General features: G+C 43.4%; 1 protein-coding gene across 7 annotated transcripts in view; it reads left to right on the top strand.

Annotated features, from left to right (window-relative positions):
* ccdc33 (coiled-coil domain containing 33) overlaps window positions 1-25741 on the top strand; it is a 76296-nt gene that overhangs the window by 18015 nt on the left and 32540 nt on the right. For 5 of the 7 annotated variants that reach the window (XR_006035101.1, XM_042110243.1, XM_042110242.1 and 2 more), the window contains exons 1-6: window positions 1328-2044; window positions 2583-2674; window positions 5353-5473; window positions 18087-18216; window positions 18918-19051; window positions 19322-19393. Coding sequence is in view for 6 of the 7 variants with exons in the window: in XM_042110243.1 (XP_041966177.1) it covers window positions 2039-2044; window positions 2583-2674; window positions 5353-5473; window positions 18087-18216; window positions 18918-19051; window positions 19322-19393 (555 nt within the window). In the remaining variant the exon portion in view is untranslated. Of the gene's footprint in view, window positions 1-1327; window positions 2045-2582; window positions 2675-5352; window positions 5474-18086; window positions 18287-18917; window positions 19052-19321; window positions 19394-25741 lie in introns of those variants that run through there. The other 2 variants (XM_042110241.1, XM_042110244.1) reach the window with 2 other exon arrangements.

The raw sequence follows: 25741 nt of genomic DNA, 5'->3' as shown, positions 1-25741 counted from the left end.
AATAGTAGCTTCATATTAACCACACACACACACACACACACACACACACACACTTCAAGATCTTGCACTGATGTCCTGTTGCAGCAAGATGGCTCTGTATTATTGCACATTACGACATTAGCAGTCTAGCCTCCGGCCTGAACACAGTCTTCTGATGGCATAAAGGGATTTACTGGTGATCATGCTGGACATTATGACTTAATGGGCTTACCAGCGCACGGCCGCCACATTGTTTCCCACTAAATGGATTTCTTCTTCAAATGTTCCCATTACGCAATGTAAACTAAGCAGCCATACAGAAAAAGATTAGGTATAGATACGGCACATGTTTGTAGTGAAACTGTGTGTGTGTGTGTGCGTGCGCGCGTGTGTGCGCGTGCGTGCGCGCGTGTGTGGGTGCGTGCGTGCGTGTGTGTGTAAGGCGAAGGCATTGAATGAAAATGAAACTATAGAAATGAGTCTCGGGCCCTGGAGCTCTGTGACCTGGCAGAGGTCATTTGAACCACTGTCATTAAGTGCTTAATAGAAAATAAGATTATAAAAATAAAAATGAAATAAAAAAATAAGATTATAAAGATACAAGGCCGTAGTCATGATGTCAACATTGGGGGGGGACCAAATCTGTGGTGGGGTCTGAGGGCCATGCAAAAAATACAGTATTATTAAAAATCACAAACAAGTTTGTACGACGTTTTTTCCAACTTTCCTACGTTTTGCCTGCATGGATGCTCGATCGAGTGCGCATCTAAATAATATGCAAGATGCAACAACCATTTCTAAGAGGCCTATAAACAGGGTAATTCCTGGCATTGGTACTAGCATATGAATGCATTATTTATGTTGTAAGACATGTGAAAGAAATGAATGAGACAGGCTTGCACAAATTCATCATTTAAAATAATACTTTTCACTTTCACTATCATTGCGAGAATAGGTTACAATATGGAAAATGTTTCAAAGTTCCCTTTGAGTCTGATCGGCTCCAAAAATGTATGGGATTTCCTTAGCCTGTGCTACACCTTTCCAACAAGTTTTGTGAGCTTTTGCGATATTGTTGCCAGCCCTACCTCACCGCAGTAGGGTCAGAGAGGGTTAAAGCGGAGCTAGTACAGTAATCAAGGATCTTTGGTAGGGTGCAGTAAATGGAAGCTTTTGATTAGGGTGAAACGGAAAACCACCAGGTCAAACCACTCAGAGGTGTAGGCTACTCTGGAACCATCACTAGGTCACTAATTTGTGCGTTATTTATGTTTGATTTTTTTTAGATGATGGTGGTTGTTGGTTTCCTGTAGAGTTTTTTTCTTTATTTATTTTTCTATGTCTGTCATGATTTCAGCCAGGACTTGTGCCCACTGGCCACCCTGCTGGCTATTTTGTGTATTGCTCCTGATTTCTGTTGTGTTTTGTATGACCATGTGCTCTGTTATCGGTCATGTGTTGTCTCCACCCCTCTCCTTATTTGGTCTTTGCTTCCTGTCTCTGCTTGTTCCCTCCATTTTCTTTTCTCACCTGATCCCGTTTGTCTCTGTCAATTCATTAATTGTTTGCTCACCTGTCTTCACTGATTATCTGCTCTGTCATTGGTTATCTACTTAATTGTTCTGTGTTTTTGGGTTCTGTGTTGGCTTTGTGTCTTTTTCGGATCGTGATTTCTGTTTCTTCTAGACTAAGTGATTACAGTATGTATGTGTCTGAGTAAAGTCTGGATTAATTCAAGTCTTGCTTCACTGGTCGTGCATTTGGGTCCTCCTTCCTGAAATCTGACAATGTCCGTATATTGGGAGGGACATTTTGGTCATATTTGAATATTGGGGGGGGGGGGGGACACGTCCCCCTCAATGTCTATGGTGACTACGGCCCTGTAAAAATAAAAAGTGAAGAGTGCTCGTCCCGGCCCCCAGTGCTCTGTGACAGGAAGAGTGTGTCCGGCGCAGTGCTAAAAAGAGGCTAACTTAATAACTCCTCCAGCAGCTTCCTGTTAGGCGGATGTGTGTGTGCGCATCGATCTGGTTCGTGCCCGGGAGGTATTGAATGGCGGATGAGGGTAAATATGTGTGTGCGTGCCGCCGCATTCGTTTCGCAGGCAGACAGACGGACGTGTGCGGCGTGCTGATTGGAAGCATAAAAGAGACGTGCTGCTCACTCACTCACTCTCTCTTTCCTTCTTTTTTCATTTCTCTTTTTTCAACATTGAAAATTCAATCACTGTTATTGGCGTGATAAGAGCACTGTGGCTGCAGCACACACACACACTCTATCTGGTGCACACAAATGTACTCACACAGACATGCACACACACACACACACACACACACACAGACATACATGCACAGACCCACAGACATGCACACACATAAACATACCCATTTTCTCTAGCATGTGCAAACACAGACACAATACACACAGTATGCACAATGACATGCACAGACACACACTCTCTGTCTCTCTCTCTCTCACTCACACACACAGGCCAACATAGACACTCCTAAGTTCCAAGTCACTACCTTGATTGTGTTCTTATTCCGTTTGCCTATATGTACTGTCTCTACATTTGACCCCTCCCCCCCCACCTCGTCCCACAGGTATTACTGGAGGCCATGACTGACCCTCTGAAAAACCCTGTTGGGCCTTTGCTTGCTGTCGCCCGCATTGTTGCAGATTATGACTTATACAGGTAAGCGCTAAAACATCTACACTGTATGGTGTTTTCTAGCAGTCTGGAGTGTGTGTGTGTTTGTGTATGTGTGAAGGTTGTGCGCCCCTAGAGGTCAGTGTGGGAACCACATTAAGACATCAAGTACTAACATGTTAATGCACTTGAGGTGCCTGACACCAATTATGAGGCGACGGATGGCCATCTCCCATAGCAGACACTAAAGATAGGGAGGGAGAGAGAGAGAGAGGGAGAGAGAGAGGGAGAGAGAGAGAGAGAGAGAGAGAGAGAGAGCATATCTCAGGGTTTAAATTGCGGGGGAGGTGGAGTGCTCTGTTTGTTCAAACACAAGCTGCCTTTACTGTGTGAGGGTCCTTCGAGGGCTTAAGACAGGGCGGAGGGGCGGAGGGCTCTACGCTAAGTGCCTGTTTGTGACCGGTCCCTGTTATCCAGCCCGGCTAAACCAGAGGCTGCTGCCATACCTACTCTCATTCATCTAGCTGCATGTTTGTGCAGTCATTAGCTTTCAATTGCACCCATAACCGGTGCTCTAGTGTATCCAGACGAGCGATTAGCTAATGGAGTGTTATGGAGCGCAGCGTTGCAGGCTATCCAAACACAACGGAAATGCTTTTAATCCAGATCTATTACATTAGCCCAAGTGACTTTTAGTGTAAAGACTATTTTGTGGTTCCATGTCCATTTGAACCACTTTGTTTATTGGTTTGTGAAGCAGTCTTTTCTGTGTGTGTGTGTGTGTGTGTGTGTGTGTGTGTGCGCATGCATGTTACAGATGTACAAGGAAGCATGTGTGTATGCATATGCATATGCAGGGGTGTTGTTAGGCCTGTTGTGCACCTCCTTAATTAAAGAGATCAGCTGTCATTGTCACAATTTGGTGTCTCTGATACTATGGATGGATACTAATCCACCCATGAGTTAGTTAAGAAACAACATTTTATGCTCACATCTAATCTGATAAGGATATGACTCAAAAGTTGAGTTGCATGGGGTGGTGTGTGGATGGTGATGCGTGAGATGTGTTTGGGTTGCAGGTGAGGTGTGTTTGGGTTGCAGGTGAGGGGTGAGGTGTGTTTGGGTTGCAGGTGAGGGGTGAGGTGTGTTTGGGTCGCAGGTTGAGTTGAGTTGTGAACTCCTCTGCATAGCTGAGGCACTACCCCTCCTGTCACACTCTGTGGTACACTCCAGTGAGTCACACACAGGCAGTGTGTGTGTGTGTGTGTGTGTGTGTGTGTGTGTGTGTGTGTGTGTGTGTGTGTGTGTGTGTGCCAGGCGGTAGAATGCAGACTGTGAATCTGTCTGGACACAGGTGCCGGCTCTGCAGCAGTTCTCTTTCTCCCGCCCTCTCTCTCTCTCTCTCTCTCCCTCCCTCTCTCTCTCTCTCTCTCTCCCTCCCTCCCTCTCTCTCTTTCTCTCTCTCTCTCTTACTCTCTCTCCTTCTGGACTTCTCTTGCCCTCCATTGGTCCCTCCCTTCATCTCTGTTTTGAGTTCTCTCTATCCCCCAATTTCTCTCTTTCTCTCTCTCTCTCTCCTTCAATCACACACACACACAGACATTCGTCCCTTCTTTCATTCTTTCTCTTTCCAGATATGCGTTCTCTCTAAGTCTAATAATAGTGAAGCTGTTGCCAAGGCGTAACTGGAAGAGCTACTCCCATGTGTTTCTCTACCTTTATGCTTTTCTCTTCTCATTTGTTTCTCTACCTTTATGCTTTTCTATTCTCATGTCTTTCTCTACCTTTATGCTTTTCTCTGCTCATGTCTTTCTCTACCTTTATGCTTTTCTCTCCTCATGTCTTTCTCTACCTTTATGCTTTTCTCTTCTCCTCATCTGTTTCTCTACCTTTATGCTTTTCTCTTTTCATCTGTTTCTCTACCTTTATGCTTTTCTCTTCTCATGTCTTTCTCTACCTTTATGCTTTTCTCTTCTCCTCATCTGTTTCTCTACCTTTATGCTTTTCTCTTCTCATGTGTTTTTCTACCTCTACCTCTCTATTCCCCAGTGCCATTTCCTCCTCCAGTTTCAACACTCTAATCTCCTGGATGGCTGGTGGCTTGAAACTGAATTCATGTTTTCATTTATGAAGTGTGTGTGTGTGTGTGTGTGTGTGTGTAAGTATGTGTAAGTATGTTTGCCACCTCCCGATCACGCAGGCAATCTGGGGAGGACACTGCAGTCAGGCCATTCAAAATGGGAAATAAAAAATATGATGTTTGCGCACATTAAATATTTCAACAAGTGGATGCCCTTTCTTTTTCCTCTGTCTGGGCCTGCCAGGGTGTGGAGCTTTAGACAAAATGTGTTATGCTCACACACCATTCTCTGGGTCCAACACAGGAGACCATCTCAAAAGATGTACTTTGCATGTACTACCCATCCAAGTCCACTATCAATGACCTTTACATTTGTCAAAGTCACTTGCTGTGTATGTATTAGTATAAATTAGAGTACACACAGGCAAAGTGACTTGCTGTGTATCTACTGCATTAGTATAGATTATATTTTTGAAATAACTTTTTAGAGTACACGCAGGCATGTTTGAATATTAAATGTGTATGTATTTGTGTTACGTTACTCTGTGTGAATCTGTGTTTTCATACACATTAGTTTGCATACTGTGTGTGTGTGTGTGTGTGTGTGTGTGTGTGTGTGTGTGTGTGTTTGTGTTCCAAACAGAGACACTATACTGCTCCATAGCCCAAGCCTGGCAGGCATTGCTGTGACCTTGATCCCCTTCCCTGACCCTCCCGAGTCGGCCTTCTCTCTGCTCCCCCTCACCACTCACGGCCGCCCACAGGTGAGATGACTCCGCCCTCTCTCACACTCCTCTAATATCTCTTTCTCTCTCTCTCTCTCTCTCTCTCTCTCTCTCTCTCTTTCTTTCTTTCTTTCTTTCTTTCTTTCTTTCTTTCTTTCTCTCTCTCTCTCTCTCTCTCTCTCTCTCTTCTTTCTCTCTCTCTCTTTCTCTCACCTCTCTGCACTCGTTTCTCACTCTTCTCTGTTTCTGCTCTCACCCCTCCTCTCCCTCACTCCTCCACTCTCTCTCTCTCTCTCTCTCCGTCACTCTGCTTGTCCTCTCTCTCTTCTCTCTTTCCTATATCAACTAATCTCTCCCTCATTCTTCTCTGGTTTCATATGGTCTCACCTCTTTACTTTCTCTTTTATCTCTCTTTCCTTTCCCACCTCTCCTCCTCTTTCACCTCTCCTCTCCTCTTCCCTCTCTTCTCTCTTTCCTCTGACACCTCTGTCTGAGTTCTCTATCTCTCTCTCTGTCCTCTCTCACCTCTCTGTTTCCTCTCTCCTCTCCTCGCCTCTCCTCTCTCACTCTCTCTTTCTCTCTGCTTACAAGCGCAGGAGGGCACACAGACTGACGTCTGTAAAGCTAGTCCATTAGGCCCCTCCACTCTCATGAAACATAAATGTGTGTGTTGAGCCAGACGACTTTGTTTCCTGTGTGGGAGAGGAGAGTCAGGTGGACACACACACACACACACACACACACACACACACACACACACACACACGACCGGACACACACACACACACACACACACCGGAGACACACACACACACACACTGACTCACAAACACACACACCCACACCCAGACACACACACACACACACACATAATTTAGACACATTTTATTATGCTGGTGGCTAATCACACAAATTTAACGTAGTTTGAAAGGCTCCCCTCCTGCTGGTTTCTGACAGAAATTATGTTTTGTGGCAACATGTAGAAACACTAGGCCTACTACAGCCTTTAATTGGTGAATGGAGGTGCAAATTCCTTTCTTTGGTTATTGTCCGCGATTCACATTAACTGTAGGCTATCACCGCCAGTGCATTGTAAACGTTTTTTCCAACTTGTGTGCCGTCGCCACATTTGATTCCTATGTTTTGCCTGCATGGATGCTGGATTGAGTGCGTATCTAAATAATATGCAAGACGCAACAACCATTTCTAAGAGGCCTATAAACAGTGATTTCTGGCATTACCACTAGCATATGAATGCATTATATATTTTGAAAGACATGTGAAAGAAATGAATGACACAGGCTTGCACAAATTCGTCATTTAAAATAAAACGTTTCACTTTCGCTATCATTGCGAGAATAGGCTACAATATGGAAAATGTTTCCAAGTTTCCTTTGAGTCTGATCGGCTCAAAACATTTATGGGATTTCCTTAGCCTGTGCTACACCTTTCCAACAAGTTTTGTGAAAATTGTACAAACCACTCAGGGCTGTAGGCTACTCTGGAACCATCACTAGGTCACTAATTTGTGTGTTATTTATGTTTGATTACATTTCAGATGGTGGTGCGTGTTGGTTTCCTGTAGGCCTAGTACTGTATAGCGTGTTTTTTTTCCCTCTTTCTTTTCCTATGTCTGTATATTGGGGGGGACATTTTGGTCATATTTGAATATTGGGTGGGACACTTCCCCCTCAATGTCTATGGTGATTACGGCCCTGGCCCTTTCAATGACCAAAGAGCTTAATAGTAAAATTACACTGAATATAGCCTAGGCCTCAAAGGACTAATATGACTTATCTGGTTAAAAAGGGTCATAGCTTAGTCTAGGGTGCAATTGTTTAGGTCTGAATATTGTTTGATGATTGTTTGATTATTGAATGATCACATAAGTTAACATTTCCATAGTTTATAGTAACTATAGTTAAGCACTACACTACACTGATCAAATGCTACAGGAGAGGAAGGCGTCCATATTCAGGAGAGTATAGAATATCAGACAACAGGGAGAGAGAGAGAGAGAGAGAGAAAGAAAGAAAGAAAGAAAGAAAGAAAGAAAGAGTCCATATTCAGGAGAGTCAGAACATCAGACAACAGGGAGAGAGAGAGGGAAAGAGAGAAAATTGCAGTTTATATATTTGAGAGAGAGAGCAGTATTGAAGTGTTTTTTACATTGTGTTGAGAGTAGAGTAGTGTGAACTGGTGTGTGTGTGAGTGAGAGAGAGAGAAGAGAGGGAAGAGAGGAGAGAGAACAGAGGAGAGAGAAGGGAGTGAAGAGAGGAGAGAGGAAAAGGCTGCTTTGACATCCGGGGGTTCAGGTCCAGGCCTCAAGACACCAGCATGTGTGACTGAAGAGAGTGCTACTGTCACACCTCATCACTGTCTGCTGCCACACACACACACACACATCTCTCATTTTCTCAGTTATCTCTCCATCATTTCCTACCTCTTGTTATCTCCTTGGCATCTCTAGCGTTTTGCCTCTCCCTTCATCAGTCTCTAGTCTCTTTGGCTTTTCTGTCTCCTGCTGCACGTATGCACACCTACACACACACACACACACAGACACACACACACACACACACACAGGTTGCCTCTGATAGTAAATGTGTCATCTCTCCCCACGCATGCAGGGGTAACACGGCGGGCCCTTTGAGAGCTCCTCTTTGGCCTGACTGTATTGATCTCTCTGCCGTGCTGCTCTCCTCCATTTAGCCAGCCATCCATCCATCTTCCTGTCTCCTCCTCCATCCATCTCTCCAGGCACCCGTGCCCCGGATACACAGCTTTATCTCTCTGCTCTTTCTGTCCTCTGAATCATCCCCTCTTCCCCACGCCGCTCTGTTCTCCAATACGCCGCTCTGTTCTCTACTCCACTCCACTCCTCCACTTTGATTACATTTTCATTTCTATTCCACTCAGCACCCAGGGGCGCAGGAGGCATGGGGGACGTGGGGGATATGTCCCCCGCAGTGCTGAAGAATCAGATGTTGTCCCCCTCACCTTTGATAAGGAAAAAAAGCCTTATAGGTACGCTAAATCAATAATAACATATAGGATTTGCGCTAACTATGTAAAACTCCCCATTAACAGCATCACACACAGCAAATTCTGGCCTTTGGAATAAACTCTCTGGGAGTTTATATGAACTACATTTGAGTGTACATGTGAGACCATCGAATGAACTCCAGGGAAAAGTTAAAGTAACTCTTTTCCGGGAGTTGATTTTAAACTCTTTTCTGGAGTTAAAACTGAACACTTGTGGGTTAAAATACTAATCCCATGTGGGGTAAAATACAACTCACCTGGAGTTAATTTTAATGTGAACTCTTTTTCATGGTGGTAACTGTTAATACTTAAAAATGTGTTTTATTTAACACTTTTCTGAGTTAATAATTAACAATTAAAATGAAAATGACTACAGAAAACATTTATTACCACAGTTTTATTTTAAATTCATGTTTGACATTTTGAATGACAAACTGTTAAAACATGTTACAGCCAACCAACCAAATTACATATTTAATACTGCTTTAACAGCAGCTAAACATTGGACAAGCAGTTGGATATTTCAAAAAACATGTCAGTGTCGCATCTCTCTGTGCAAAAAGTGCAAACATTGTATAAAAGCACTGCTGACAAGATAAAATAACGTTTCTGTAATGCAGTAATGTATTAACATGAGGTAGACTTTAAACCTGTAATATAAGTAAATAAACATGTACATAAAAACAAGGGTGAATTCCATATAGCTTACATTAAGTCAACAATGTTGATACATTACAAAATACAATCATAAATTAACAAATACAAAACTGCCATATACAGTAGGGTGCAAAGGAAGATCAAGCATGTTTTCATTCCAAAGGATCTCTTGACACCAAAGAACATTAAGGCTTAGTTTACTTAAATCACAACTTGCCCCATTAGATGAGAGAGCCATTTTGTATTTCATAATAAACTTTTACTATAAGCCTGCCTACCACAAGGTGTGAGTGTCACAAATTCCGTCAGGTTGGAGTAGTCTGCAAACTCTGTTGAGAGTGAGCAGTCAGCTATGTTCTTGGATGATTCTGCAAGTAGGACGACTGAAATGCACATGATAGAGGAGAGTTAAAATACATTTTTTGATTACTCAGGATATTATCTGCAAGCTGCTGACCTTTTTTTTTTGACAAACATTATCACAAATCTTTAAAAGCTTTCCTGTAAAAAACAAACTAGGAAATGTTCAATACCCTTACCATCATCAGTAGAGATGACGAAACACATTGCTTCTGTTGCAAGTTCTGGAAAGACATCCTCATCCACCTCTATGCCCTGCTCATCTGCGACTTTCAGCACTTTATCTTCTGGTATGAGAAACTTCTGCTTCACTATAGCACAACATTCAACACGTTATTAAATTATTATTTCCCCTTTAATGACATCAGACAACACATAGGTACATCACCTACCTGCATTGATAAAGTCTGAGAAGCTGACCTCTTCCAGTTTCACATATTTCTTTGTCCTTTCATGTTGTACCTTCAACAACATCTTGACCACTGGAGGGAAAAATAATAATTTTACCACTAATAAAAGCAACATGCGGACTGTCACTCTAACAAAAGAGTCTTTGTGGTAGCTGTTATTCAATCTATAGCATGTTTAGCATAATATTCAGTGGTCATAGTCATGTCTTTACAATAAAAATGATTGACAGATAGCCTCTAAGCTATAAGAGTCGCCGTCAAACTCTAACACGTTCACTGGCATTCAGAAAGACTCAGTTTCACTCACTGTGAGAACATCACAATACGTGACCGTAAAGAACAGTTTCAAACAACACGAACGTTACTTGTTAGCGAGGGAAAGTTAGGTTAGTTAGGTTTAGCAACTAAGGCGACTGTGTTTCCGCCATTTAACGTAGGCTACGTTAAATGGATACAGCCTCTCAAGTGAGACAGACAGTCAGTGCAAGCTGTCCGACTGTTCTCTTAAGCAAAATGCTAGATAAATAAAGCCTTACCGTGTCGTAATTCCCTCACAGGTCCCCTTCTCGCGTCCGTTACGGTCCTAGCCGTGCCGGGTAAACTAAGGAAACAACAACGTTAGCATTACCGTTCAGTAGAATTCTATACGTTGATACGACAAGAAACAGAGTAGGCTAATGTTAACTTAGATACACAAAGACATATCAGTAATGACGATATGATGTTAATTCCATGCGCGCGAAGTGCAAAGCATGGTATGACAAGTTTGGGGCTAACTAAAAAAAAAGTTCGGGATAACTTCAGCAGCTAGCAAAATTCAGTCTTCGACAAAACATAAAAATGTGCCGTTATATGCTGATAGAAGTCTAATATAACGTTAGTTTGAGGAGTAAAATGGCACTTTTACCTGCCTCACGAGTCCCAACTGGTTCGGGGCAAACTTCAGCAGCTAGCTGCTAGCAAGTTTGGCCATCACTGTCTGACAAAATATACAAAAGTACCGTTATTATACGTCCTATTGACGTCTTAAAGTCCTGAACAGCCTAATATAACATTAGAAGTAAAAGTATAGTAAAGTAAGTATAGTAACATTAGAAGTAGAAGTAAGAAGTAAAATCACACTTTTACCTGGCTCGAGGGAGAAGTCCAAGTGAAAACTGCTGAGAGGAGCGCGGTGACAAAGCTGTTAACTCAGGTGTAGTGTTCAATCAGGCTCCTCGACACCCAATAAATGAACACCGAAATATTACACCACCAAAGAGTTACCCTGAATACAAGCTGTAGTTAAATGTAGAGAATAAACTCCCAAAATCTAACACTTTAATACTTTTTTGTTTGACTCCAGATTTTCGAACTCCAGAAATTTGCTGTGCATCACTAACCACAGCCATCTACAGTACTGTAAGACTGCACAATCTCATATTCACTCTGTTGGATATCTGAAGCCAGTTTGTCTACTAACGATCATAAAATAATCCAGGCTACTTGCTTAGCATAAATCATTCATCATCATCTTTATTTGAGGCAGGCTGGTATTCGAGGCAGGCTTTTTAAAATATTTCTAACCTGCATTTAGACATGGAGCAGCATACCGGTAGGCTATCAAAAGCATTTTCGGTTTGGTTTGGGATTTAATTTACTTTTGGACTGTTTGATTATATTGCTAAATGTTGTGACTGATGGGCACTGAAATCTGGGAGATATTTGATGGTTCACTGTTAAGTTTCATGCAGTTGAAAAAGTGTCGGGATTTGCTGTTTATTGCGAGACAAGGCAGCCCTTCATTGAATAGGGGTTGTGCTGAAATGAAAACCTTTTTGCGTAGCCAAGTAGCCTAAATTGAGTTGTTTAATTATGCATGATTTAGTACTTTTTTTTTATAAAATTTGTAGGCTGGAATGCCTTGAGTCGCAACAATTGTGTTTAAATATAGTAGGCTTCAGCCTCTGGCAATTAGCTCGAAAGGGGCGGCAAGAGAATGAGCTTGAGAACGTGTGTTGGAGACCCATGGTAGGAAAACGACTTTTCTTTGCCAACCGTAGGCTATTAATCCAACCAACACAATACAATACAATACAACACATAATAAAATATTAAGAAATATTAAGAAAATATTAAATCCAAACAATGTCTTCTAGTGGACTGATGGCAATTGTTGGTATGGTAGGCAATTGTTACCCATATGGGAACCTGCCTTTATTTGTCCTGCTATAAATAGAATCAATCCCGGGCATAATTTGAGGATTTATGGTAGCCTAGTGCTCAACTCCTCCTGCTCAACATGACATTAGTTGTTATGTTTATTGATAACAAACTCAACTAGCCTACTTATCAACTCGTTTTCACTAGCCTAACTATAAAATACAAGTCTATCAACGTTTTTGTTCTAAGACATTTATTTCAAACATAATTTCAAGACACAAATTGGATACTTTAGTTACCTTGGTGCATAAATCCCAGAGAGTAGGCTACCACACCCCAGAGTGATGGGCCTAGCGTTCTTATGCGTTCAGTGTGGGGTATAAACAAGCTGAGAATTTCACGTCTGCCTGTCACAGACGTGGGGAGCTATTTGAAGCTTGGAATAATGTGATACAATTACTACAGTAAAAGTATTTTATTTTACTTCTTATGTAATTTTTTTTTTCAATTTTATAAATGCTTTGTTTAAATGCTGTTGGAACAAATAGTTGATTATAAAGGCAACTTTCTGTTGCAATTTTCTGTGTGTTCTGGACTGGTAACTTGTTAAGCCAACACTTGTTAAATTCTAATGTTGCATAAATATTAACTGCAAACACACAGTGGAGAGTTGATTTGGTTTATACCAGACAATTTAAGTAGGCCTATGCTATTTGATCATGTAGTCTATGTTTGGATCATAGGCATGATGATTCATTCATGGCTTCATAAAATATCAACATCCCATGTTGCTTTTTTCTACCATTGGCCCAAGTAGTGTGAAATAAATCTAAAAAAAATAAATAAAAGTAGAATTGCACATAGCAAGAAGCTGGTCTGAGGGCAGATCTGGCATTGTGCTCATCTCACAGTTTTCACCATTTTTATCAAAAAATATTTTGAAAACGATCGATGGTATTATCTCAATATTCTGGCAAGTTTAAAATATGATGGTCGAAAGTGGCGATCCGATATCTGGAAATCTGATCTCACTATGGGTTTGTGTTCACAATTTGGTCCCCCTCACTTTCAAAATATCTTCTGCGCCCCTGTCAGCACCTGTAGCACCTTAGTTCCAGTGTGCACCTGCGGACACCGTGTGAGTCAGGTCAGAGTAATTATCCAGAACCGGCTCCATCAGGTCAGAGTAATTATCTAGAACCGGCTCCATTCAGTGCTGCAGCGCAGGAGCTGCTGGTGTCTACCCACCTCTGTGTTTTTGATAAAAAGAATGAGTGGGAAAACTAAGATCTGCTTTCATGTCTTCATAGTGCTTTGTGCTTTCAACCCGCATTGCAACATCCCTTTGTGTGTGTGTGTGTGTGTGTGTGTGTGTGTGTGTGTGTCTGTGTGTGTGTGTGTGTGTGCGCGCGACAGATGTACAAGGAAGCATGTGTGTATGCATATGTATATGCAGGGGTGTTGCTAGGCTTATTTTGGACCCCTTTAATTAAAGAGATCTGTTATCATTGTCACAATCTGTGATTGCACCATTGTGTCTCCTATACTAAGCTATAAGCACTAGACTACTTTGATTGCCATTGCCTGCAACACTCTGCCAGGATAAGGAACACATAACTTATAGGTAAGGCTGCTTATAATTTATAGTATCACCAAATTGCAACTGTGCCAAAGTAATATTTAGTGCTGTAACCTAAAAATAGAAAATATACAGTAAAGATTGTTATTTAAGAAATCATCTTTTGTAATGTGGTAGATAGACAACATTTAGATTGACAACGATTCTGTTGTATGTGTGTGTGGCTGTGTGAGATGTGATGTGTGCTTGCATAAGTGTGCGTGTGTGTGGTGCATGGTGTGTGAATGTATGTGTACTTGCATATGTGTGTGTGTGGTGTGAGTGCTTGCATACTGTATGTGCGTGTGTGTGTGTGTGTGTGTGTGTGGTGGTGTGTGTGTGTGTAAGAGAGAGAGCACAGGTCTGCCATGCTGCTTTGGTGCCATCTGTGCCCAGTCAGTGTGGTGGCTGGACTCCATGTTCTCTGCTCTGCCAACCCCATTCCTTTAGTAGCCCGGTGCCCAAGTGCCCGTGTGCCTGCCACACAACCAGGCATGAACCAACCAAGCACTCACCCCTTCTCTAATCCACCCCGACATCTAATGTCTTAATTACTTAGTGTCTGCTAGCACACACACACACACACACACACACACACACACACGCTCACAAACACACATACACACACACACACACACACATACAAACACACACATACACTTACACACATAGAAGCACATACACACACACTCACACACTTGCTTTTACGTTGAGCTATAATCTTGTATTACACCTTACTATGAGGCATAAATTAGTTTTGTGTGTGTGTGTGTGTGATTCAAATGTTTGAGTCAATATTATTTCTTGTTTGCATGCATTTCTGAGTAGCTCAGGGAAGTTGTTGAATTATTAGCGGTGTCTGTGGACTATCTGACCTTACATCAGAAGTCTGCAGATTGGGCTCTTCCAGGAATATCCATGAGAATCCTTAAAATCGGAATACATTTCCTTAATGAGGATGTCGCTATGGGGAGTAATTGCCCTGGATGATAGTGCTGCATCTGGAATCAATACAGACCTGCAGAGTCCCTGTCACCACTGACCTTTGCAGATGTGTGTGGATTTGTGTGTGTGTGTACATATGTATGTATGTGTGTGTGTGTGTACACGTATGTGTGTGTGTGTACACGTACGTATGTGTGTGTGTGTGTGTGTGTACACGTATGTGTGTGTGTGCACTTCTGTGGCAGTCGTGTCCCCCAGGGTCAGTAGGACACACTGTTACCACTGACCACTGGGCCTGGCTTCCCTGCACATCAGTGAGCATCTAGTATGAGAGGCACTTCAACACCACAGTACCCATATATATATGACAGTACGTCACACCGCACTTGCTGCAGATTTCAGGGGCCGTCACAGCCTGAGGAACTAGAGTGAATACCAACACCAAGATTTTGGGTCCATTCCACAATGCCTGACAGACAACACACACACACACACACACACACACACACACACACACACACACTGTGGTTATGCTTGCTATTAGTGAAAGAGTCTTTTGTAAAGATATGAAAGATAAACATGACCTGTTTCAGGAAACTTTAAAGTATTTCATGTCATTAAAGCCCCTATTTGGTGTCAGAAAGCATGATAATAAAGCCTGCCATGGCTACTGCACATACTGGGTAACAGCAGCTTGACATGAGGAGGTGTCTCTGGGGGGATGAAAGGCAGTGGGTTGGCAGAGTGCCACACACACACATCAGACGCCTCTCAGATGCACACTCAGGTGAGGGCATCTCACACACACACACACACACACACACACACACACACACACACACACACACACACACACACACACACACACACATCAGATGCCTCTCAGATGCACACTCAGTAAACATCTGTGTTGCAGCCTGCGGCTCAGTTTGACCTGCCCACACCCCACAGCCATACACACATTCACACACATAAACACACATACACACACACACACACACAGTAACACACAGCCAAACACACAAACTCACAGACAAACACACACACGCACACCGCTTGCAATCTCTGCCTGGCACCAGCTCTCCAGCTCCCTCTGTCCCTCTCACCTGCTGCAGCCTGATGCCCTGGAGCAGAGCTTAGCCTGTCCCCTGTGTGTGCATGCCATCTGGAGCATTGGGCCGGGCACATGGGCACACACACACACACACAGAGAGAGAGAGAGAGACCAGCACACTCCCCCACACAAACACAGAGAGAGAGAGAGAGAGAGAGAGAGAAACACACACACACAGAGACACACACGCTCTCAGAAATGCCCCAGGGCTCTAGCCAGGTGCTGGGCATGCTCACACGTCCCCCCAGCACAACACCTCCGGCCTCGGGGGGTCACTGGTCGCCGTGCCAACTGTTGATCTCCATACCAACGGCACAAACAGCGGCAGCCTTAGCCTCCTAATTTAGACATTCAGCATGAACAGAGCAGACAGGGGTGGGAGTGTGTCTGGAAGTCTGGATTTATTAGTAACAATGAGGTGTGAAAAGGAGAAACAACTCAACTGAGACGTGAAAATGACTTTCAATATCAAGTGAGAAATATATTTTAAAACAAAATTGTGATTAGCAGTAAAGTCTGGTGTGGTATGACACTGTTTTTTTATATACATTAACAATAGGTACTCTATTCAAGATCTATTTCAGGTGTTCTTTAGGTTGTTGAAGAGAAGGTGTAACAGAGGTCGTAATTCGTCCGCCGCTCACGGCCCTCGAACCCGCCACCTCGACACACACTGGCATGGGAGTCGAACGCTCTAACCACTGAGCTAAAAGCCCAGGCTCCCAACTCAGCGGTTAGAAGCCTTCTTAAGGTTAGGGCTGTGAGGATTTATACGGGCAACTAGCATGCTAGCTCAATTCGCCTCCGTTACAAAGGCACAGCTAAACATGTATAGACCAACCCATCACACGTTACTTTCTTATTCTCATCAAGCTCAGTGTGATGGAGTACCGTCACTACGGTTGAGTATGCACTCAGCCTGGCTCTTTGGCATCGTGGTCAAGTTGCAGGTTTAGTGCCCCAGAGACCCGAGTTCAAGACCGGGCGGGTATGCTACTCCTACTTTGGTAATGTTAAAGTACAAGTGTTTCATATATATATGTGTTTGCTGATTACAGTTTTTTCTGATTGCTTAAGCACATTTTTTGTAACTATGGCTTTTTTTGCAAAACTCTACACACAAATAGGAAAACCTTTCACCCAATCAGCAAAACATTGTAGTTCTCTTGCAAAAGCTAACACACCTTGCTTAACTTTTCACACCTTCGTAAAAATGGTGTTTTCGCATCAAACAGTCAAACAGTTGACACAAGCCATCACAATAGTAAGCACACAATGTGCCAACTACACACTGATGGTATGAATAAAAAACACATCTGGCTTTTTCTTTCCTTGTGCACAAGGTAGACTATGTCAGTTTGAGGTCATACTTTTGTCATAGTTTGTCATGTCATAGGGATCCAAACTTCAAGTATTAGTGTTTATTTACACACATCAAAACAAACACAAGTGTGTTTTTCCAAGTCAAAACACAAAATAGCAATTTCACTTAGACAAAACAAATCAGTCTACATCGGGTCATCTCTCTCAAAATTTTGTCTACATCACATGCAATGTCCTAGTCCAAGGCACCAGGGAAAATATATTCTGGAATGCCGTATCCAGGCCTGACATGACAATATCCCCACATGTAGACTGATTTTTTTTGCCTGTAAAAGGGCTATTTATTTCTCTTCGTACCCTTCCTCTTCCCCCTCCTCATCCTCCTCTTGCTCCTCCTTGTCCTCTTCCTCTAACTTCACCTCCTTGTCATCCTCTCCCTCTCACTTCTTCACCTCCGCATCCTCTTCCTCCTCTTCTTCCTCCTACTTCTTCACCTCCACGTCCTATTCTTCAGCCTCCTCTAATTCTTACTTTTCTCACTCTTCCTGCTCCCTCCATTGTACCCATTGTACATTACCTGTGGCTTATTTATAGTGCTTAGGCTGATTGCAAAGTGAACTAATTATCTAAAATAGTTTTCACATGAGAAGGTGTGCCAGAGAGTTGGCAAAATGGTGTAAATAATAGCCATATATGTGTATAGATTTGCTAGGAGTGTGTTGATCATTTGGAAATTGAGTGTAAAGCATGAGTTGTGTTTACAGTTCCGCAAAAAGAGTGTTGTGCAGTGAATTGTGCCTACAGTTGTGCAAAGTGTGTGTTACAAAATTGCAAACTGAGTGCAAAGCAGTGTTTGTGCTTTTAGTTTTGCGAACTCAGTGAGTGGTTTTGCTATAAGTATTAATAGTTTTAGAAATTGTGCTATAAGAATCACGGTTGTGTTTAAGCATTCAGAAAAAACTGTAAGAGTCCATTCTCCCCAACCCCTCCTGTTCTAAGACTCCACCACCGCCCCCCTGTTCTGTGTGGGTCACACAGGTGTCCCCGGCAGGCTGTCCTCAGCAGCGGCCTGTGTGGAGGCACAGCTTCCTCTTCCTGGGTCGAGACTGCGCCACAGTGTTTACGCCTGGAGCAGCGCTGGTGCTGGAGCTCTACCCCACCACCACAGGTGAAGCTCTACCCCACTCTACCCCACCACCACAGGTGAAGCTCTACCCCACTCTACCCCACCACTACAGGTGAAGCTCTACGGCAGCCCTGGATCTTCTCAACAAAATTCAAAACACTACTTGGCCCCTGATCATTCACAAAATCTTCTGAACAAACACTTAGACAACGTGGAACAGTCTGAAACCGATTGCGTTACTGAGATACATATCTACTTGATTATGGCTACAGATATTATTTGAGCACATTATTTGAGTGAAATGGCCTTTTTGTTAAGAGGGAGAAATTGTGTTATTTCAGGTCATAAAACATGGGGCCAAAACAATGTTTTAGAAAAGAAATGGCAGAAATGGATATAAATATGTTCTATATAAGTGAACTGTAATATGAAAGCTTTTGTTCAGTATGTGTTAGGTATGACCTTATAGGAGGAAATGCTAGAGCCAGAATGAAAATAGACATCAGGTGAAACTGAGAGGTGTTAAAGTGTCAGCAATATTTTCCTCTCTCTCTCTCTCTCTTTCTGCCTCTAACATTCCCTCTGTTTCCCTTTCCCCACTGTGTCTCTCTCTCTCTCTCTCTCTCTCTCTCTCTCTCTCTCTCTCTCTCTCTCTCTCTCTCTCTATTCCTCTCCACCCTCTCTTTCCTCTCTCTCTCCCTACCTCTCCCTACCTCCCCCTCCTACTCTATCTATCTCTGTAGTAATGAACTCTGTGAGTTGGCACCTGCGTAGCCCAGTGGGATTCTGCATGCTCTTCCTGGACCAGGGCCTTTACAGGAAGCTGATGTCAGAGAGGGGACACAGGGGCTTTAGAGTACCACAGCTCCCCCTGCAGGTGTGGTGAGAAAATGCTTGACTGCTGAAAACACTACTCTAATGTAGTTAATGTAGTTAACTAGTTAAAAAATGGAAAGCATTTGATCTCTATATTATGTACTATGTTATAAGATATATTTCAATATATAAAATAAAATTGTATCCTAATACTTATTTTTTTTCCTTGTGTTGTGTTTTTGGCTTTGATGAGATGATTGTCCAGTAAGTCAATCTGAGTGCCAGTTTTCTTCAGTCGTTTAGAGAAACTTCTCTCCTCTCTGTTGCCCAGGGCAGCCATCTCCAGACCACTACAGGCTCCACCCCTTCTGTCAGCATCGTCCTCCGTCTGATTGGCTCAGAGGCAAGTGACCAAACAATGAAGAGCAACCTCCAGAATTCTATTCTCTTTCATTGTTTTCCCTCTACAGCTCCTTATGTGTGTCTGTATGCATTTAATGGGGACTTGGGCTCTGAATGGGTTTGCAGTAGCTGTGGCAGCTCTTCTGCCTTTAATACCCTTCCCTTCAACTTCAGAGGACAGGGATAAGATTCCCTATCTGGTCGATCCAGATAGAGCTTCAACTGACCAGCTAATATCGCTAATGGGAGCTTAGCTTGACACAAATGATGATGAGAGATGGAGCCATGACTTGACATTCCGGCGGGAGGAGGAGGAAGTGGAGAGCGCTGGCCCGAGCTTGACCGTGTATAAAAGCCTGGTCTCGAGGGGAGGCGTTTAGAAAAGCATCGGCTCACGTTTATAACAGGATCGCAGAGAGTTATGTGATTTACAAAATGGCCCCCCATGTCCACAAATCCATCTCTTTCTCCATCCGTCTGCCCAAGCCCTGTGCTGGTGGACATGTGTGGACTAGCATGGCCTTGTGTGTGTGTGTGTGTGTGTTTTCCAGGCTGTGCTGATATATACAGGCCTGCTGTGTGTGTAGCCTGGGGAGGACACTAAACTAGTTTTATGGGCCTTTAATAATTACTCTACAGCATTGTTATCTTAATGCAGCGCTGCCTTTATGGGCTTACAGGGGACAGGGAGCAGTTTACAGCCTCTCAGGAGTCTCCTCAGTCACAGGATTCATCTCCATCTCTCTCTCTCTCTCTCTCTCTCTCTCTCAGGAGTCTCCTCAGTCACAGGATTCATCTCCATCTGTCTCTCTCTCTCTCTCACTTGCTTTCTTTCTTTCCCTTTTATGGTGTTGATTCACTGGAAAGCTGTTGCAGCAAATGAGGTGTTTTTTCCTGTTTGTGTGTATTTGCACATGCGTGTGTGTGTGTGTGTGTGTGTGTGTGTGTGTGTGTGTGTGTGTGTGTGTGTCTTTGTGTACATAAGACCAGACCCAGTGACTCGGGCTTGGAGATTGTGCTGGGCAGTGGATGCTGGCTTAGGTAGCGTGAGTCCTCTGACAGCGTTTTCGCTACAGTACATTTGAAAAGCCATCTCCAGACTGAGGACTAAAGGCTTTAATGGTGTTATTCGCGTGTTATTCGCAGCAGCTTATTTTCTGGGCGTTATCACTCATATAGCACCTGCAGCTTTCTATGCCTCACATAAAAAATAATAAGACATTTTATTAGAGCAATATACATCCCTCATCGTTACATACAGTCTTTGAGTATTTCCTTTGAGTTTCATGGATGGTGTGATGGGGCTTTTTATCAGTTATTACTGCGCGTGTCCGTGAGAGGAGGTGAGCCGGAGGTGAGCCGGAGGTGAGCCAGCGCTGAGCCGCATCCTCCCTCCATAGCGCTTGGGTCCATTCTTCTCTCATTAGCATGAACATGAGAGGGCACAGCCCTACTCATTTATGTCTCTCCAAGCATTTGCATAAAAATAATAGGCACACCCGCGGGTGGCTCGTTACACACACACACACACACACACACAGTCACACAGTCACACACACACTCATCTGTTGGTCACCCCAGGGGGTGGGAGGGACTGGGGGCTCTTGGGGTCTGGGGAGCCTCTGTGTGTGTGTGTGTGTGTGTGTGTGTGTGTGTGTGTGTGTGTGTGTCTCTAAGTGAGAGCTGGTGGTGAGGAGGATGAGCAGAGTATGATGACATAGATGAGAGCAAACAAAAGATGAGAGATAACAGACAAGTAAAGAGCCTTAGAGTGGGATGGAGAGAGAGAGAGAGAGAGGGATGAAGAGAAAGAGAGCAAGAGAGAGAGACTTGGCAAGAGAAATAGGGTGTGAGAGTGAGATACAGCAACAGCACTCAGTGACTCAGTGCAGAGATAGAAAGATGGACAAAAACAGAGAAAGAGAGAAAGACAAAATGATGGAGAGAAAGTGAGAGAGAGAAGCCACATTTACATTTGTCAGTTTTTTTGTCATTCTGATTAAACTATTCCGATTGAAAAATATGTGCTGTCTGTTTACATGGGGTACGTTCTGATCAGGTGCTCTCAAGCGCTATAGAATCTTTGATCGGAATAGCCGTTGTTATTAATCCGAATGGCCGTATACATGGGTGTCCATTGGAATAGATGGGGACTACACCACCTCTTTCATTCCGATTAAAATTCTGATCGGATCAGGAATTTTCATTCTGATTGAGGAGTTTATATGACCATTTTTATTCCGATAGAGCCGTTATTCTAGCCTAGAAATCTAGACACACCCTAGCGGCAGCAAATTACATTTGCTGCCAGGGCTAGTGTAGCAACTCTCCATTGGCTTGTGAGCTTGAAAAATTCAACTTCTATCAGGCCAATCAAATCGTGTATAGAGTTGTTAGGCGGGCTTAAAATAATGATTGATGGCAGAGTTGCTTGGTTTGGCTTGAAATCCCTGCTACTTGAAAACAAATAAGATAATGTTGCTGTTGGCGAACAGTGTGACACGAGTTAAGCTTTTATTAAGTTGGCAAAAGTTTGAACTAGCCAACTAACTCCGCTGGTTGGAAACCATGGGACTCATATACATGGATACATGACATCTTACACAGTGTGTTACTGTATTGTGTTTATTGATTGTTTATGTTTTTTATATACTGTTTATTTTCACATTTTTACTCATTTACAGTAGTCATGTTTGATCTATTTTGTGTGTGTGTGTGTGTGTGTGTGTGTGTGTGTGTGTGTGTGTATGTGCATGCACATGTGAGTGGTTCTGTGTGTGTGTGTGTGTGTGTGTGTGTGTATGTGCATGCACATGTGAGTGGTTCTGTGTGAGTGTGTGTGTGCATGCACATGTGAGTGGTTCTGTGTGTGTGTGTGTGTGTGTGTGTGTGTGTGTGTGTGTGTGTGCATGCACATGTGAGTGGTTCTGTGTGTGTGTGTGTGTGCATGCACATGTGAGTGGTTCTGTGTGTGTCCATTATCTGCAGGCCAGGTTTTCCTGTGTTGCCGTCAGCACCTGTGATTCATGTGTGATGTTTATGGAAGAGGCGTTTGATTGGTGATAGCAGAGCAGGAAACAGGGCCGAGACACGCCTGTTCCAGGAACAGAGAGCGATAGAATGAGAGGAAACAGGGGAGAGAGAGTGAGAGAGAGAGTGATAGAGAGAGGGAAAGGGGTAAGGAGTGAGACGAGGATAGGCGATGGTGGGGTGGGGGTTGGTGGTCGCAATCCATTATTCAGAAGTGGATTGTAGCAAGCAGAACAGGGTTAGGGGGTGGTAGTTGTGGGTGGGGGTGCTTAAGTGCCAAATTAATTTGTTTTTTTGCTCCCGGTGGCACGCAGAGCTGAATGGCTCGTCCCAGTCGTGCACTAAAGTGTGAGGGACTGGTATGTGTGTGCATGTGTGTGTGAGAGAGAGTGTGTGTTTAAAGTAAGTATGTGTGTGTGCGTTGCCGCGGTAGCTGTGGCGTAGCGGGCATGCTTTTCCAGACAGCTGCTCCGGCTCGCTGTGATTATCTCTCTGGCTCTCTCGCCTGATTGCCATGATTGCTTCTGGGAGCTGCCAGCCTAGTGGCAGAGGCAGCCTGTGTGTGTGTGTGTGTGTGTGTGTGCGCATGTGCATGTCTCAGTGTTACTGACTACTGGTATGTAAGTGTGTGTGTGTGGATTTATTTTAGATATGCCCATACAAGTAACACATTGTGTGTGTGCATACTCTGTTCTGTATATGTGTGCATACTCTGCTCTGTATGTGTGTGTGCATTTGAGGAATAATATAAATGAGTACAGCGGGGGAAATAAGTAAACAGTAGTTTGTACTGTAGTAGCTATAGTTAAGCACTACACTACCCTAGTTCAACTTAAATAGAGCACTGATCAAATGCTACAGGAGAGGAAGGGCGGCGAGAAAAGGCAGTGTGTAATTTCTCAATCTGTACATCTGCTTTTATGATTCCATGGTATTCTGCAACTTTCACATCCAGTCAGCGATGGCTCAAGAGAGGATTATTGTGCAAGTCTAGTCAATGTTCTCTTAGTCTGGTTTTACTTCACTTATGAGTAACCCCTTACAAAAAATAACTATAGAAATCTTTTAGTGTTTTGTATTATTATTACAAGCATGATAACATCATACTTACCCAGACATGGGTAGCCTAGATTATCTTGAAAACTATATAGCCTAGTATAACAGATGGCCCTTATTGTAATAGTAAAATTACACTGAAAATAGCCTAGGTCTCAAAGGTTAGGTACAATTCATTGAAGCCCTTTTAAGGTGTGATGAAATTGTACCTACTGTACAACCCTGGGGGCTAAGCCCCCCCCGTCTTTCAATTCTAGTGACGCCCCTGTTCTCCGGGGAGGGGGGGTAGCTCCATTTTTCATTCCTTTAGCTGTATTAAGTCTGCAAGTATCATGAGATGAAAAACAGCCCCGCACCATGATGCCTTCACCGCCAAACCTCACTGTTGGTATGGTATTTTTAGGGTGATGTACAGTGCCATTTCTCCTCCAAACATGGTGTGTAGTATGACATCCAAAAAGTAAAATTTTGCTCTTGTCTGACCAGACTACACTCTCAGTATTTCATAGTCTTGTCCAACTGTTGTGTGGCACACTTTCAACGAGCTTCGACGTGTTTTTCTTCAATGGAGTCGTGCAGGGTGAGCGTGCACAGAGACCATGGAGGTGGAGTGCATTACCTATGATTTTCTCTGTAACAATTGTACCAAGTCTTTCTGGAGCTTTCTTTGAGTGGCTGTTGGCTCTTGGGCTACTCTTCTGTCTATCTGTTTTTTTTTTTTTTTTCGTCATCTACTTCCTGAATTTTTGGTCAACGATACCCGGGACACCGAAACACCGGTGCACATGAAATTTAGTGGGTATGTAGCCCCGGAAAAATTTGTTTTGTCCCCGGGGGCCACTCCCCCCCCCCCCCCCCCCCCCCCGAACCGCAAAAAAAGCAGTTTTTCCTAAATAACTACCTGAACCGTGGCACTGAGGATGAAGAATTTTTTATGGTATGTTGGTCTCAAGGGCCCACATCAACCTGGCCCATAATCACTCATTTGTGATTTGCACCCCCCCCCCCCCCCCCCCCCCGGTAAAATGAAAATGCAATATCATTCTGTTTTAATTCCCCCTATCTTCAGTTAAGATGTTCAGAACTGCACCAAATTTTATGTGTATGTGTTTATTGACCTGGCATTCTCTGGGGGTATGCCAAGTTTCGTAGAATTTCATCCATGGGGGGGTCTAAAAATTTTTTAGGTTATGTGTACAGTACATTTAGTGACTGTACACTCATTGGCCTGTAGATGACGGTGCACACATATACACATGCACACACACAGGCACGCACATACTATCGGTATTAGAACGGCCGATACATAATTACAAATTCAGTAGGATTAACAGAAAGCCAAATATTCATCATCATGGCTGCATTTCCAGTATTGGCGATACGTAGTCGTTTGTCCACTAGATGGCGCATCGTTGCAGTGAGACGTAATTTTGTTGGAAGTTAAAGGGACACCAGGCAAGCTTGATGCTTTTTCTCTACGAAACTCCCCCTCGCTCAGTCTGAAGCTTTTTTCCTTTTCTTTGCATCTTCCGTCAAGGGTTTTCGCTGCTTCTTCACTGGCTCTGCCATTATACACACGTTTGCAACAATCGCTAGAGTTTCGTTAGCCTGCCTCTGTGCTGTATGCAGGATGTAAACTGATCCTGCTTCGGTCGGCGGGTAGGATACACCGAACTTGCAAGTGGGATATTCTTCTTACAGGCAGTAGGGGCGGGCGAGAGAGTCTTCATTCGCCCTGTACTGAGTCATTTAACCATATACCAACTTACGAAGATGATTAATTAACACGAAAACGTTGCCTGGTGTCCCTTTAAAAGTGGGTTGGAAAAACAATGAACGCTTCCTACAAGGACTGTAGTTTACCGCAGAGAACGTCTAATAAGGATAGGACGATGTTCACATGAAATGTCATTCCCATTTCTTCTTGAAGCCGAAATAAATCTGAGAATGTTTATCAGACATGCTTGGTTTTTACTGCAGGTACGTTAATCTTATAATATTAATAAGGACCTAGGTACAATAATGTTACCGTTACCGTTAGCGTTGGTTGAGTGATGGAGGCCAATTTGATTGATTGCATTTGTAGAAAACTATAAATGCGGTTATACCAAGCAAATTGATAGCAGCACTGTAATCTTTCGACTGTCATTTGTTGCACGTGCTACAAAAATCCTTCTGTGCAATGGAAGATTTACCAACGTTACACTGGTCTGATACAGTTTTGCCTATAGGCCTACATGCTTGAAACTGAGACGCCTGTTTA

Source organism: Alosa sapidissima, chromosome 11 (genome assembly GCF_018492685.1).
Source record: "Alosa sapidissima isolate fAloSap1 chromosome 11, fAloSap1.pri, whole genome shotgun sequence".
Classification (NCBI taxonomy): Eukaryota; Metazoa; Chordata; class Actinopteri; order Clupeiformes; family Clupeidae; genus Alosa; species Alosa sapidissima.
This window is presented reverse-complemented; position numbering and strand designations above follow the sequence as displayed.